The sequence below is a fragment of the Uloborus diversus genome, chromosome 2 (assembly GCF_026930045.1).
Source record: "Uloborus diversus isolate 005 chromosome 2, Udiv.v.3.1, whole genome shotgun sequence".
NCBI lineage: Eukaryota > Metazoa > Arthropoda > Arachnida > Araneae > Uloboridae > Uloborus > Uloborus diversus.
Genome location: NC_072732.1, coordinates 182,571,423 through 182,588,931, shown reverse-complemented (window position 1 = coordinate 182,588,931; position 17,509 = coordinate 182,571,423). Strand labels below are relative to the sequence as shown.

Sequence of the window (17,509 nt, the reverse complement as noted above, 5' to 3'; positions counted from 1 at the left end):
TTAAGAAAAAAATAAAGAAATCATAACAAAGCACAAAAAGACACAGTTTGTACAGACTTTAAATATACAAATAAAAATACAAAATAAATTTTAATCAGGTCTCACCTATTTTTGTCTTTTAGTTTCCATTTGTTGTCACTAAATTGATAGAGTTGGAATGCAACGTCATCACAGTCTAGTGACATTTTTTGATTGTCCACCTACAATACATGTATGGAAACATTATTTCAATTCAAAAACAAAATAATATTTTATGGAACCAAAATTTTATCAATATTATTATTGACTACAAAGGGAAGTAGATAAAAACTGTAATCTAGTCCTTTTTTTTACAAAATTTAAAAACTTCTTAAATATTACTCATTCTGAACCAGTAGAGATAAACAATTCTAAAGGATCGGAAATTTAAGGTTTATGGAGATGTGTAAATATTACAACAAGAAGCTCCTTCATTTATCATTATCCTTAAATTTATTTTAACATATTTTTTGTCTTAATCTTATCAGATCTGTATGTGTGTTCACACTGAACAACTTTCTTTCTCCCATAAATTGAAAACTTGAGTAAAATAACTACCAACATCTCGAAGCAGTACAACTTTCATTTTTACTGTTATACTTTAGATGAACAATAACTTAGATTTTAAAAAATAAATGAATTTATTTTAAAATAAAAATACTTGACCTTATATTTATGCATCACAATTTTAATTCTCATATCACCTAACACTTCAGCCCAAACTAAAAAACTTCTGAACTGTATAACAAAAAAATATAAGTAACTGGAAAGACACATAAGTAAGGACTGAAATTGAAATTTATGTTTGAAAACTGCTTAATTAAAGAAAAACTAATTCTTGTTTTTAGATTGGAAAGCCTTACACTTACATGCACAAAATCACTTACCATGATCAGACAGGCATCTGAAAAGTGCTCATAAATCTTCTCCGCTATTCGATGAGCAACAAAGTCTGGACTACAAAAAACATAATTTAGTAAATATGTGTTAGATACTAGAAAACAAAAATAAAAACATACAAGAGCAAAACTCTAGTGTTTCAACACCCATACAAAGCGAGCAATCCCAAACCTGTATTTTGGGGGAATAATATTGCCAAGCAGACGAAAGAAAGATGAAGTTTTAAAACGAACATCCCTGATCAGTGAACCAAATTAAGAAAAAATACCTGAAGTGTTATGAGAAGGAAAATGAGGGGAGGAGACTTGAAAGTAAGCTCTAGATTAGAGTCAGTTTTGATATGATAAAAATGCATTTAAATCAAATTTTATGAATAAACGATCTTTTAAGCATCAAGACAAAAAATGGACCATACACCATGACTGTAAGATCCATTCTCCCCCCTACCAAGTATGGATTTGTGAGTCTTCTGTGAGTGGAATTTTCCACCCAAATTATTTTAAGGTGAGGATCTGCAAAACTTTGGCAGAGTCTCATCTGAATTTTAGCTCCTACTGTTAAGGTCATGTTTCTATAGAGCGATGGGTTAACTTGAGCTCATAGCGAACTAACCAGAAGCTTTCTATTCAACTCACCTGTTAAACTGATCGTGTATTAAAACATTCTAAGGACACTCACCACATTACCCACCACTAATAAAATCACTGGATTATAAAATCAGCCGCTTTGTAAAATCAAATCCAGAAGAACAGAATCATAGCAATACGAAAACATGTTAAAACCATCCTTTAATAAAACCATTATCGCCGTTTTATGAAAGCAAACTTTTGGACATCATACTTAAAAAAATTGTTAAAGAAGCATCAAGAAATGAAGGAATCGGTCTCAGAAGGTGAGAAAATCTCAGAGTCAAATTTGACTCTTCAATAGATGTTAGAAAAGTGCTTGATAATAAACTTTAGAGCAAAGAGACAAATAATAACACTTTGTAAACTCTCAAACGATATTGAATCTTTGCTCTCCCAATGGGGTTGTTTCCTTCAGTCAAAAGTACTACTTTTAGTCACTGAAATTGATAGGATGAGTAAAAAAAAAAACAACTAGTCCAGTCAATGAGTGCTCAAAACAGAGGTGTAGCATGCATGGAATATGCGATAATTTTTGACTTCAGAATGTTGTTAGGGATAGTGAGTAAGTAAACATATCAAAAGTCCCCGACCCTGGGGGGGTGAGCTAAAAGTGTGAGGGAGGGGGGAAGAAAATTTTGGGTTTTTCGAGAAAATGTCGGAAACGGTGGAAAAAATGCGGTTAAAATAAAAATTCAAGCTAAATAAACTTACTATGAAACTGTTTCTATTCATATGTGTCAAATTTCCAATAATTTTCCGGGTATACGTTATGAAAAATCGATGATTTTCGGAAAATTTCTCTCTTTTTGTCAAACATTTGCTTCTAATGCTTCCCAAGATCAGTATTCTTGAAAATTGTTAATGACAGAGTTGTAGATCTTTAAATTTCCTTCAATTTGATATGCTACTTTGTATATTTTATTCAACCAATGAAAAGTTGCAGAATTTCCAACACGCACTTTCATGGCAAAAAAATGGAGCACTTGCCATTCAAAATTTTCAAACTGACTCGAAAGGATCGCGAACTTTCTTTTTCTTCAATGAATTCGACAATCCTGATGGACAATAAAGAAGTATTTGTGGATTACTACAACTCAAATGATGTTTAAGGGTTTGAGGGGGTCGTAAAATTGTGACGAGGGGGAGGGAAAAAGAAAAAAGTGTGATGTCAAGCATTTTTTAATACGAATATGTTAATAAAAATTAGTTTATGAAAAGTACTTTGTGACAAATGGGGAGGGGGGTCAAAATGTTGGGAAAAAGTGTAACATCATTTATAAACTTTCCTGACCAAAAAATTGGACGAAGATTTGCAGAACTACGTTTATGCAGTGAATTAGCTTCATACCCATCGCATTATTTAACGAAAGTGAACTGAGGAAGTGCAGAAAGCCATCATTTCCTCAGTAAGAAATTTATTAGAAGTAATTAATAAGTGAATGTACTGAAAGTCCCCGACGCTGAGGGGGGGGGGGGAGGGAAGTTAAAGGTGAGAAAGGGGAGCCAAATTTTGTGGTTTTCGATTATATCTCGGATATGGCAGGAAAAATGTGCTCTGAATAAAAGTAAAAGTTAATTGCATTTATTGTGAAATTGTTTTCATACATATATGTCACATTTTCGGTGTTATTTTAGGCACGCGTTCTTGAAAACCAATACTTTTCGAAAAAAAAAAGTCCCGTTCTTTTTGTCTCAGAGTGTCTGTGCCAAGCAGGCGCTCAAGGGATCTTGTGCAGCAATCATGTGACAAGGACCCTGACGGTTTTCTGTGTCTTGAAAATCCACCGGCTGAACACTTGAACTGCAGCTAAAAACCTGATACCGCAAAAAAAAAAAACGAAGCCTATGTCCAATTACAGCGACACCCAGCTAACAAGCAATCAAAAACTATGAAGTTCTAGCATGTATTCAAATTCGTTACTCTTATTGAAATGAATATGTGACGCTATAGCAGGATAATAAAAATTTTAATAATAGAAATAACGTAAATGTAGCTGACCGGCAGCATCTTTTTGTAATTATAGTTTTCATTACATTATTATTTATCATATTTTGAAAGTGTTAATATGAAATATGGACTAACAGTAATTAGAAAATTAAAATATCATCTTTAAGGTGACATCTTGTTCTATTCTGAGACGGAAAGGTCATGTCAACATCAGTGGAAAAATTGTTCTTAGAAATTGGTAATGAATTGATGTCATCGTCGTCCTCTTCGTCCTGGATCAATATTTTGATTCCGTTGTTGCAACTGCCTTTAGCTTGCGACAGAGTAGTTTAACAATGATTTTCTACAAGTGATCTTCCGGTCACTTGCAGAAAAGAAATCGGTCAAAATCATCTTCAAGATTCCATCAGGAGCAACATCTGATTCCGAGAGTTTCGGCACGAGTTGGTCATTCCTCTTTTCCTAAACTCCAAATCCGGTACTTCGCCATTAAGTTTCTAGCTACAAGTGTACATGGTGGTATAGTAGAGTTAGAGATCGTGATGTTTCAGCTACTTTGATAAATGATCTGTAACGGAACTCATTGAGGGACTTTTCTGTGGCTAGAGCACCATACCATGAGAGATAGAGATGACCCCGGCAGCCTCAATGGATTCAGGGGAAGAAGAACTGTTCGTGAAGAACCTTAGATACATGTTGTATGATTTCAGATTTCTGGCAGAAAGTTGTGATCAGTTGAGGATTTATCTATCAAGGGGACAACCAGGAGGACTTCCTCTCAAATGAAACTATCGAAGAATTTTGCCATCTGATGATAGCCGTCTTCGCAATATCAACGTCAACATCACCTAAAGCTTGGAGCGTATTTGTCTCGTTTTTCAGCAGCTTCATCATTAGCGGATTTGTGTGTTGACTGTTATTATGAAAGTTGGACAGAAACTTTCTTGTTTGACCGCCGTTTCAATTTTCTAACTGAAGTTGATGTCCGTATGGTTTATACAGTCGTCTCTTTTTGCCTAACAGTTTTGTAAACTAGATATCCTCAATAACAACAAATTCAAATTTAATTAAATCAATTTCGTTATCAATTTCCTTAAACATTATGTATAGTATAGTGCTAACTTTCTGCACGTCCTAAGTCCACCAATTCATACTGCATATACGTAATTTTGCAAACCTTCGTCTGATTCCTTGGTAAAGGGCTGTCCATATAAATAATGTCGCAACATTTTTAATCCTCTACCCCCCTCCCCTTCGTCACAAAGTTCGTTTTACAAGCTACATTTCATAAACACATTCGTATTGAAAAATGCTTGATGTCACACTTTTTTATCTTTCATTCCCCCTTGTCATAAAGTCGCAATTTCACGACCCCTCCACCCCCATACACACCTAAACATCATTTGTGTTGTGGTAATCCACAAATACTTCTTTATTGTTCATCAGGATTGTCGAATTCATTGAAGAAAGAGAAAACGCGCGACCCATTCGAGTCTGTTTGAATTTTGTGAATGGCAAGCATTCCTTTTTTTGCCATGAAAGTGCGTGTTTAAAAATCTGCAACTTTTCATTGGTTGAATAAAATATAACAAAGTAGCATATCAAATTGAAGGAAATTTAAAGCTCTACAACTTTGTCGTTAACAATTTTCATGAATACTGATCTTGGGAAGCACTAGGAGCAAATGTTTGACAAAAAGAAAGAATTTTTGCGAAAAAAATCGATTTTTCATAACGTATACCCGAAAATTATTGGAAATTTGACACATATGTGTAGAAACAGTTTCATATTAAATTTATTTAGCTTGAATTTTTATTTTAAACGCATTTTTTCCACCGTTTCCGACATTTTCTCGAAAAACCAAAAATTTTCTTCCCCCTCCCTCCAACCTTTAGTTCACCCCCCACGAACGGGGACTTTTAGTATGTTTACTTACTAACTATCCCTAACAATATTCTGAAGTCAAAAATTATCGCATATTAAATGCACGCTACAATGTGTTCATTGACTGGACTAAACACGGACCCAGAAAATACTTTCAAATGTCCCTTTTTTAAATGTCCGATTTTGAAAACAAGGCGTGGTCTCTATAATGTCACAAATGATGTACTTTTGCGCATCTCCACTGGCGGCTCCATGTCATGATAATCAAGAAGCGAATGAAATATTGCTCTACACTTGCTATCAAGCATATTGTTGCCACTACATTAAAGATGCGAATTAAATATTATGATCCGTCAATGGCATTTCATCATTTGTGATGTCACACGACAGAAGCGTCAACAATGAAAGCACACTGATTTAAGTAATTTTTTAAAAATATTAAACTTAAATAAATTATTTAAAAAATGGTCAGATCCTATATTTTTAAGCATGCTCTTTCAGAAAAAAATACTTTTTTGGAAACCACCCCATTCTGTTAAGCAAGCAATACGCCTAGATTTTAAGATCCTTGTGCAAATAATAAAAAATGTACCTCATGTTTAGTTAAAATGATAACTGTATTTTGAAAAACTTAAAACAGAAATAAATGAAGTAATTCATTGAAGAAGTTAATGAAGTCATTTTTAGAGTATTTAAACTTCAAAACCTTTCATTTTTTTGAATGCCGGTTAATAAAATCAGTCGTTTTTTAAAATCAATTGTCCACAGAACGAATGTGATTTTAATAAGCGGCGGGCACTGTAACTCCATCCGAACATCATTGCCAGAAATTACTTAAATTTAAAATCATAAAATTTAATTTTATTTAAAAATAATCTTATTTTTAGTAAACCATTAATTAAAAAATAAATAGCATCTAAGACAATATAGTTTTACATCAAAACTCTGCCAAGAAAGCAGAATGTTAATGTCTCTTTTAATGGCAGGAGAAGAGAAAAAAGCAGGGCTGCGGAGTCGGAAGGAAAATGGCCGACTCCGACCCCTGGATTTTGAAACGCCCGACTCCGACTACAGATTTTTTTATTTTTATTTTATTGTATTTTTTCAATTCCCTCTCGCCCTTCAGGAACGGTGAAAAACCACAAACAGAGATTGAAATATTAATTCCTTTTCATGAAAATTTCGCATTTTGTATTTTATTGTAAATCCAAGATGCATACAACGTTAGAAATTCAATTTAAAAATCAAATTTTCCAATAGTTATGAGTTTAAAAGTGAGATGACTTAAAATTTCATTTTTTTTCAATAATTTAAACGGATTACTTGTAATTTGCCCCCTTTTAATGTTTAACAAATACATATTGATAAAAACGTGTGCTTTCAAGTTGCAACTTGAAAGAAAAAAAGCTTTTTTTCTAAGTCTAAATTTTTGAGAGGGGGTGGTTTGCCCCGGGTGACACCCAAAGTTAATTTCAGAGTTTGTAAAAAATATAAATACTTTAATTCTGAAAATTTTCCCAAACATATTTTAAATTATATTTCACTAATAAAATTTCAACTAAAGTAAGGCACATATACGACAGGAGCAAATTTTGCACAAAATGCGGCGGTATACAAATTTGTATGAATAGCTTTTACTATACCTATATTTCTTCTTTGCTAAATTTTTAATTTAAATTTTATAGTCTGCTTTAGAATTCACCTTAATATGAAGATTTTTCAGATTAACTGCAATTATTGAGTGTTGTAACCAAGAAATCACTTACACTTCTTTTGTTCCATACTTTTTAGGGAGAATTAAGCAATTAGAAATGGTCTTAATTTAAAAAAAAACACTAGATTATTTCATCAGATCTTTTAGATTCGTGCTTTCACGCCAGAACTTATTTGAATTTGCCGAACACTCTCAAAAGTTTCCACCCCAGCTACGGGCCTCGACTTACTAAATTGTTACTTTCCTTTAACTATTTTATAACTGAGATTGAACAAAACACTATATTTCTACTTTTATTTGAAAGTCATTGCTTGAAAATGTTAGGCAACAAAACTGTTTGCTGACAGTTGCTATTTGTTAAGTTAAAAAGCATGAAAACTAGGGGCTGGCTACAGAAAGTTCGGTAAGCACTCAAGCTAGCTGATTGCCATAATCTCAGTTATTTTCTCATTAGTAGCTTTTCATACTTGTAATCGAACCAATTGGTAGTCAGTTTTTAAAAAATGCAAGGAGAGTCAGTGAAAATGAAAGTAGAAAGAGTATAAAAAGAAGTCCAGAGTCGGAGTCGGCATGTTTTCTAACGACTCCGACTCCTTTACCCCAAAATCAGTCCGACTCCGACTCTTGGACTTTGACTCCACAGCCCTGGAAAAAAGGAGGCTCACCTAGAGTCACGGATGTATTCATTGGCTTGATAGTAGCCTGCGATGACCACAGAGTTATCCTTACAGTACTGCTCCACCTGAGGGGAAGTAAAAGGAAGGACTTAATACAACTCTTACATTCTTCTATAATTAAATAATTATTTCCTGCATTTACAGTGGGGAAATTAACCTATACTGCATTCAGAGAAGATAAACAGGATGTAAAAATAAAAGTGTCACAAAGACACCCGATAGAATTGAAACTTATATATTTTCCTTTTTTAAAATCTATTCTGAATTGTCACAGCTCCAGCACATTTTTTCACACCCCATGATTCCCATCAGACCATTTAAAAATAATATTTACAATATGCATATTTATTTACACACACTAATTAATCTTTATACATAAAGGGCTAATCTCTGTCCGGATGTCCAGGGTAAACTTCAAAACTACTGTAGGGATTTTAACCATTTTTTCACCATAGATAGCTACATAATCGGGGAGCAAGTTAGGCTATAATTTATCGCTAAAAAACTTAGTTTAAGAAGGTTGTGATCAAAAACAGTAAATGTCATGTAATTTCCACATCAAATGAATAAAGATTAAACCCATTGTTTCGAAAATTCGTTGCCTAACAACAGCAACATTAAAAGTAATCATAATGTAAATTTTGAATCAAGGCCTCTCTGGAGTAAGCATATTTATTGCTTTCTTAGGAGTTGCATCCTCATCTTTATACATAAAGGGCTACTTCTGTCCGGGGTAAACGTCAAAACTACTGGCCGGATTTTAAACATTTTTTCCATATAGATAGCTACATTATCAGGGAACAACTTAGGCTATAATTTATTGCTAAAAAACTTAGTTTAAAAACGTCGTGATTGAAAACTGTAAATGTCATGTAATTTCCAAATCAAATGATTAAAGATTAAACCCATTGTTTCGAAAATTCGTTGCCTAACAACAGCAACATTAAAAGTAATCATAATGCAAATTTTGAATCAAGGCCTCTCTGGAGTAAGCATGATACTTATTGCTTTCTGAGGAGATGCATCCTCATCTTTATACATAAAGGGCTACTTCTATCCGGATGTCCTGGGTAAACATCAAAACTACTGGACGGATTTTAACCATTTTTTTCACCATAGATAGCTACATTATCAGGGAACAACTTAGGCTGTAATTTATTGCTAAAAAACATAGTTTAAAAATGTCGTGATCGAAAACTGTAAATGTCATGTGATTTTCAAATCAAATGATTAAAGATTAAACCCATTGTTTCGAAAATTCGTTGCCTAACAACAGCAAAATTAAAAGTAATCATAATGTAAATTTTGAATCAAGGCCTCTCTGGAGCAAGCATGATATTTATTGCTTTCTGAGGAGTTGCATCCTTATCTTTATACATAAAGGGCTACTTCTCTCTGGATGTCCGGGGTAAACTTCAAAACTACTTGACGGATTTTGACAATTTTTTCGGCATTGATAGCTACATTACCAGGGAGCAACTTAGGCTATAATTTATTCCTAAAAAACTTAGTTTAAAAACGTCGTGATCGAAAACAGTAAATGTCATGTAAATTCCACATCAAATGATTAAAGATTAAACCCATTGTTTCGAAAATTCGTTACCAACAACAGCAATATTAAAAGTTATCATAATGAAAATTTTGAATCAAGGCTTCTCTGGAGCAAACATGAGTTTAAATTCACTTAAGGCTGTTCCGGCAGAAAAATATGCTAAACTTGACTCTTTGGGAACAGCGACAAAAAAAATCTAATCGCCGGATTGCAATGAAACTTTTTACTATATCAGATGAATGTGTAAAAACAACGTGCATGAAGTAAATTGCTGCTGAGTTACCTACATTTATCACAAAATGATATTAAAAAATACTTTTTGTCAAATATGAAATATTTCTCATAAACACATTCATGAAAAATCATCTAAACACAGAGATTCGAGATTTTTTTCTCTGAACCATAGAAACAATGTAGACGCATTGCAATTGAAATATTTTGTAAATATCATTAAAAAAATTTTCAATGCTCACGTGTTCTGAAACTTACTCGATTCTGTCCACTAATCTTATAGTTGCCTAAAGTGCCAATAGATGGCGTCAAAAACTCGAATAAGTAAGGATACGTGAAATTAAGGTCTATTTTATTAATAGCTCGGCTTTTTTCTCATTTTTATGCTAATAAATGATTCCATATGGACCATAAACTTTCTGTAACAAGTTTCATTCCTTCATATTCTTCATAAATCAGTCTAGATTTTTTTTTCTCTAAAACCAATTGTTCCTGATCGCGTGGGGATCCCGCCGTACAAATATCGCCATCAGTGAGTTTTGCAGATGAACTAATTTTTGCGAAAAAGTGAGGCTTTCCATGCGTGTGCCTGAAGTGATGGCCAGTGGTATCGGATGTCAGTGCTTGTAGCTTGGGCTCGAGGCGGCAGTGATTGTAGTTGAGGAAAGAAAAAGGGGGGAGGGAGGACGTCCCCGTGTGTATTTTCCATGTTGTTAGAAACAGGTGGGTGAACAAGAAGTGGAGGGTTGGCCTACGAGTGCTCGCCACAGAATCTTTCCTAATCCGCAATGAATATCTTTCTAAATTGACGCAACAGAGATCATTAAAATTTCGTGATATTTTATTTCAACAACGATTTTAACTATTTTTCAAGAAGTAATTAATATTTTCTAATGTTAACGAAGGATAAAGATGATCTGAAAATAGTTCTTATTTAATAAAAAAACCTTGCTCAATCCATTTGCGCAGGTGTGACATCTTTGTGCATATATTTGCCCTTTATAACAAAGAGCAAAGTATTATGTATGATAATATATGAACTTTCAAAAAAAAAAAAAAAATGAACTTGAAAAGTAAAGATTTTTACATATTGTGTGCGTACGCGTAATAGGCTCAAATCATTACCTTGTAGACACGAAACTTCTTTAGAAAGTAGGTACTTCGTATATTATGTAACGTTTAATGGTTTTTATATTTGAATGTATCAAAATTTTAAGACAAAGCTTAAAATTCTGGGAATAAATTGCAAATACAAGCATAAAAATGTCAAATTTGTGCAAATGGATTAAGTAAATCTTCATCTCAATTTTATACTTTAAAGTTTTAGACTTGGAAAAGTAACAGATTAAGTTAACATTATATTGATAAGCGTTTATTTAAATTGCACAGGAAGTATTATAGTGTGATCCGCGAGTTACTGACCATCAGTAAGTTGAACTAACTTGTAACAAAGGTTTTGATTTGACCATTATGAAGGTTACGTACGATATACTTACAGAGACATCTAGAAGTTTTCAAGGAAGTCACTTTTCTTACTGGTGCAAATTGTTATCAGATAAAATGTTGAATCACCTTTTTCTAGGTTAAATTTAATTTTACAGGTTCATTTACTGAGATATGCTGATCAATGCTTATTCTCAGTGAAGGAAAAAAAATGCATTTAATAACTATCCATTTATGCTGTTTGTTATTGAAGGTTGGTCGATTACATGCATTGATCTAAAATGCCTTCAATGCCAGTAATTGACAAACACGATCTACCTGTAGTAATGACATAGTTAAATGCTAGTTTTAAAGCTTTTCTCTTTATACCAAAGTAATTACAAACATTTTTATGCTAAAGATATGAATGTGTATAGTACAACTTTTATTGAGAAAAAAAATATTTTAACCATTAATTGACTAGCTTGGTTAATTACTAATGCTCCAGATCAGCGGTTCCCAACCAGCATGTTGTGACTTCCAAGGGAGTCGCGAAGAATTTCTTATAAGAGAACACATTCAAAAACATATCATTAAACAGTTTAAAAACTAAAATATGTAGAGGAAAAAAAATCATTTTAGAGAAGCATCAATACTTGAGCGTAGTGGCGAATTTAAAGAGCCTGATGATCCCTCAGCATTATTACATTTTGGTTTATGGACTTGTATCCCTACAAATTGCCGCGAAAGAGTCGAAAAAAACCTCCCTATAACATTATCTAAAATTGTCTGAAAGTTCGTTTTTGGAACTTCAATATCGAATTTTTTTGTGAGACAGTCTCTTAACCCCAACCCTCATCCTGAAAGATGTCATGTAATTGCGTTTTCAGGACTTAATTTTGGAAATATTTCGAGAAGTTCCTAGAACCCTATCCCATTCCCTAAAAATAGCAAAGAAATGGATTTTTAAGCTTTCAATTTCGGAAAAATTTCACAGGAGTGCCTTCTATTCCTTTTGCATAATTAAAGACTGTACAAACATTCCTTTTCAGGATTTAAATTTGAAAAAAAATTCCGGGTGAGGGTCTCCGATCGTTTCGCCTTGCCATCAAAGATAATCTACTATTCTATTTCTGAAACTCTAATTTCCAAAGTTTCCTTCATATTACCCCCAATCATTTCTCCCCCCCCCCCAATCACTAAAACTTGATTAAAATACGTTTTGGAGACTTCAATTCCGGAAAAATTCCGGGGGAGAGGCTACCTATCCAAACATTTGCCTAATATTTAAAAGAACAAACAAAAAATACGAACAAAAAAGACTACTTTTTTAAAAAATATTTCTAAAATCCAGGGGGTTCCAATGGCCCCTCCTCACCCTGATTTCCCAAATGACGGACCTGAAATAAACTTTGAAACGAAATCCAGGAAGGATAGATCGTTTTATTGATTTTTAAAATATTACCCCATGGGGAATACCCCATTGAATCTCCCTTTTTGCTACATATTTTCCTGGTTTTCACCTCACTAGCCCTTCTGAAGAATGCTCGTAGTCATAGTATATATTCCATTCTCCTCCAAATAAAAATGATGACAGTCAAATGACTACTCATCATCGAAGGGAGGGGGGGGGGGGAGTTCACTAATCTTGCTAAAACAAAAGGAAAAAAAAACAGTATTTAGTTAAAATTTCATTACGTTTGGGAAGCAGAGAAGTGCTTGAACTAAATCCAATAAGTAACTTTTCTAACTTGGTTGTCCGTTTTCTGCTCAAGTCATTGTGGCAAAACAAGACGCATGTTTTATTCTGATCAACGTTTTAAATGCAACCAACTTTAAACTATAATACTCAAAAAGCATACTGTCGTGAAATGTATGATAAATTTACATTTTCCCCAATCAAAATTGAACATTTATATCTCTCATATACAGTCGGCTTCCGCTCCAAAGCGATTCAACTTATGCCAAATGCCTATAACGCGAGTTTTTCTCGAGTAACGAATGTTAGAGCTAACGCTAATTTCTCACCCACAACACGAAAACTTTTGGAAAGGAATCGTGGCGCAAAATGACGGCTTCGCTATTTACTACTAAATATTAGTTTCGTGAATATACTTTCATCCTTTTAGCATCACTAACTGCTCTAGTTCCCACCCAGCGCTAGTCAAAACATCGCTTTGTTAGTGTGTATAAATAACAACTCCACAATTTTCTTTTAATATTTTAAATTCTAAATATGAAAGGTGATGAAATATTCTGCACCAAAGCATGCTGTTTCATGCTATGTTTGTGAAGATAGAAGGAAAAAGTGAAAATTTGTGACAAGATAATGAATTCTTGAACGCTTGAAACTCTAAAAAATGGTTTGAAGGCAGTGGAGGATTTACCAGGGGAGTGGTGGAGACGACCGCCCCCTCCGTAACTGTCATTTTCGAAAACCAATAATATAGAATTAAAGGAATTACTAGCTTTCGCTATTAATTTCAATCAAGTACATTCCACAAATTTGCTTTAAATTAAGTTGAGACAGTGTAGTCGAAGATGGACAGCATTACCCACTTTTTAATTTGAAACCGAAGCTCGCCCATCCCCTCTTTTTTGAACATTAATAATTTTTATATTTCTATATGTATCTTCCAACCTTTTTCTTCCATGGACACACTATACTGGTATGATGATACATTTTGCTATGATTTAGAACAGTGGTTTCTAACCCTGGGGGTGATAGCCCCCAAAAGGGAGATTTAACTCTTGAGGGGGGCGATAAGTTTGTGAGGGGCGATAGGGGGTGATTAAAATTTAAAATACAGGCTAAAAGGGGGCAATTGATTCCCTCCCCCCTACATAGTGGGTTGAGGGGAGGAATATGGCTTTCACGTTTTTCAACCGCCACCCCCTTGAAAAGAATGTAAATCCGCCACTGATCGAAGATAGCACAGCAATACTGTATAGTACTATTACAGTGTAGTGCTTTATTATTACTGCATACTGTATATGTACTTTTTTTTTTCCATGTCTCTCTCTCCCATTGATATTGTGCATCGTTTGAATACTGCTGTTTTTTTTAAAAAACGGTAAAAATTCAGCTGTTTATGCAAGAAACGGTAATATATTGTTAAGAAATGGTCTGGAACAGTTTAAAGGGTGTTTAAAAATGTCTTAAATAATTGGATAAGTTAATACAAAATTCGTATATTGTACACGTATATTTGTATATAACACACACACAAAATCAACTCCTTCAAAGTTTCAGTAAAGATACTAAAGTTAGTTGAAATCTATGATCCAATAAACTTTAATTTTAAAAGCACCAGCTTTGATACGGTGCTCCAAAACTTAAATTTGTTTATATATGTTTTTTTTTTTTTTTTTTTAAATTATAAAATGAGAAAAAGCTTACTGATGATCAATTGGGTGACGGAGAATTAAAAACAGCAACAATAGTGATAATAATAATGAACAGAAATTTAAAATTAACTTTAAATTTCTTTCTATTAGAATTATGTTGTCTGAAAATTAATTTTTTTTTCTCTTTTTTCTTCAAGTCCTTATTCTATTATACCCTTCTCAAATAGTTTCAATTATGCGTGCTCAGTCATTTAAAACGAGGGGCATCATGACCGGATAATTGGACAGTTCGGGCAATTAGAGTTTGGATAACTGGAATCCTACTTTGATATAACACAAATGTAATGTATCTTCAAATTCAGAAACCTGTAATTCTGTTATGGGGGAAAAATTCACTTCAGAGAACTCATAATTTAAAAATATTGATTTTATTTTTAAAAAACCATTTTTTGTGAAGTTATTTTTGAAATTAGATTTTTTTGGAGTTTTAAATAATAAAAAATGTAATAAACATCCATGGAATGACACAACCAATGATTAAAAAAATTATAATAACGAAAATTTAAAAAGAATCGCCGTTTTTGGTTCTGGACAAAAAATGGCCGCCAGGGGGGGGGGATTTTGGAATGCCTCCCCTTTGTAAAATTTTTGTTTATACAATGTCTACAAGCATGCCGAGTTTCATAATTTTATCACAATTTGCAGTTTCTTCCCCCGTAGCCCCCCGACTATTTCCAAGTTAGGCGAAAACTAAGATCGATCTCGGGGGGGGGGGGGGGGGGGGAGGGGGGGGGAGCTGTTCCTCCCTCTCTTTGCACGACTGGGCCCTGTTAAATGCCGTAAAAAACTATGTTTTCTTCTTCAAAATTTTAAAAGATTCGTACCACCAAGTTTTCTCTGTAATTCCATGGTAATTTTTGTGGACCTTTGTCATGAACAAAAGGTAAAATTCCTCGTAAAGATTAAAAAAATGTGACCTTTCAAAGACAATTTTCTTTTAAACTGTCCAAGTCTGATTTAACAAACTTTCCAGTCTTTTCTATTACTATTTAGCAATTTCTATAAATGCAGCATGAAGGAAACAAAGCTTCTAAAGATTAATATTTAAAAAAAAAAAAAAAAAAAAACCTACATTAGATTGACAACTTTTATTAGTAGATTTAATAGCCAAAAAGAAGACATTTCTAAAATATGTTGCGATAAATTTACCGAAGTTTCCGCGGTTAAAAAGATGAACCCTTGGTATAACGAAATCATTTCTGATCTAAACTTCAAATCGAAGCAAAAATGCTCTCATCTCATTTCTCTGCAGCGGTTTTGTTTACTTTTCCGATTCCTTCGCGCTGTCAATGCCTGAAGGCACTTGAGGGGTGTGTTTCGAACAACGAAAGACATTCCTCACCGACTCCTCTGAAAAACAATATCTCCTCCACACAAATTCCGGTTTGTCCCCTTTTCTGGATGTCGCGTAAATCCTGTCAGTTGTAAAACTAGTTTGCGGCTAAAACGTACAACGAGCATGATGCTTTCGTCACAACCAGGGTGCAACATTTTGCGCCATCTATTGGGTAAAGGAAGTTTTTTTCATAAAATGGGACACTCTTAAGCATTTGGAAACTCTACTTTTTGCACACTTAGGGAAACATAGTAGAGAGCTTTTTTAAAGCAATCACAATTGCTTATTGCTTTCATTTGACTGTTTTGATGTCCTATGGTTTTATTTTCCCAACAGCACCCTCTGCAGCATCACCGTCGACCAATAGTGAAAATCATCTCCAGGTTGCATCCATGTCCTACACACTCGCGCATACGTACACTCACCTACAGGCACACAAACACATACACACACGCATACATACAGACACCTACACATACATACACCCACATACACACAACTACCCACACACTCATGCCTGCACACAGACACAAACGCATGCCTACACACACATACACATTCCCGCCCCCCCCCCACACACAAACACTCAACTCCCCACACACTCATACCTGCACACAGACACAAACCCACATGCCTACACACACATACCCCCTACACACAAAAACACATACCCCCCCACACACACACACGCCTACATACACACACACTCGTGATTGCGAAAAACATAATTTGAATTAAAGAGGTCAAAATTCAAATTAATATTTTTTTTTCGTTTTGTGTGTGTGTACTATTTAATTAAATAAAACGCACGGTTTTTTTAGTGATCTTTGTTTTTATTAGTTTATACTTTGGAAATTCTTCAAATTTTTATATGCTTAAATTCGTGCTTTCGTTTCTAAATGAATATTCGTTCGTTCATTATACTTATTGCTATTTTACTATTATTGGTAAGGAAGAAGCTCGATTTTTAATCACGTCAAAGCGGTGTGTTTTGAATTTTTTTAGTTAAAACAGAACGAAAGCAAGTAAGGATTGTTTCTCACATCTATTAGTGACCCAGGTAACGCAGGGTATTTTTGCTAGTAAACTAATAGGTTATTATTTACTAATCACACTATAGTTTTATAAAATTCGTTTTTCATTCTTTGAAGTCCTAAAGCAACTTGTCGTGCTGACAACGAAGATGAATTATTGTAAAATGATGTAAACTGGAGCTAGACTTATAAGAGAAAATATGACATAAAATAGGGAACTAAGGAATAACCGAGATTCGTCTTGAATGCTCATACCACTTAAGACAGCAACATTCATCTTTACTATTTGAACTAAAATCTTTGAGGGTTTTTTTATCATTTGCATTTATCTCACAAAAAGACATTTTGATTAAAAAAAAAATTATTTAATTCTGGAAACTTTGAGCAAAATCATATTTTTAACTTAGTTGTATAAGTGATATTTGGCCGTTACAAATTTTTGAGACTTCCTATGGGGTTATCATGCGCTCCAAAAATTTTTCAAAAAACAAATGAGAAGAATTTTGGGGACGTTCCGGGAGTTTTAATTTATTTTGATGATCTGCTTATAGCAGGAGATTCTTTAGCTGAACACGATGCGATATTAGCTAAGGTAATCAAAAGAGCTGAAGAGCTAAATGTTAAATTCAATAAAAACAAAATTCAGTACAGAGTTTCAAAAGTCAAGTATTTAGGTTATGTTTTCGGGTTAGAAGGCATGAAACCAGACCCAGACTATGTAAAAGCTGTAGTTGATATGCCCGAACCCACTAATAT

The 17,509-nt window shown here is 33.8% G+C and overlaps 1 protein-coding gene across 1 annotated transcript in view; it reads right to left on the bottom strand.

The window, feature by feature from the left end:
• The window catches only part of LOC129216698 (ER membrane protein complex subunit 8-like), a 32,050-nt gene extending 15,020 nt beyond the window's left edge, over positions 1-17,030 (bottom strand). The window contains exons 1-4 of the mRNA XM_054850913.1: positions 17,009-17,030; positions 7,759-7,858; positions 906-975; positions 106-200 (exon numbers count right to left, since the gene is read on the bottom strand). Coding sequence (XP_054706888.1) covers positions 106-200; positions 906-975; positions 7,759-7,858; positions 17,009-17,030 — 287 coding nt within the window. The remainder of the gene's footprint in view (positions 1-105; positions 201-905; positions 976-7,758; positions 7,859-17,008) is intronic.
• Positions 17,031-17,509: the final 479 nt, after the last annotated feature.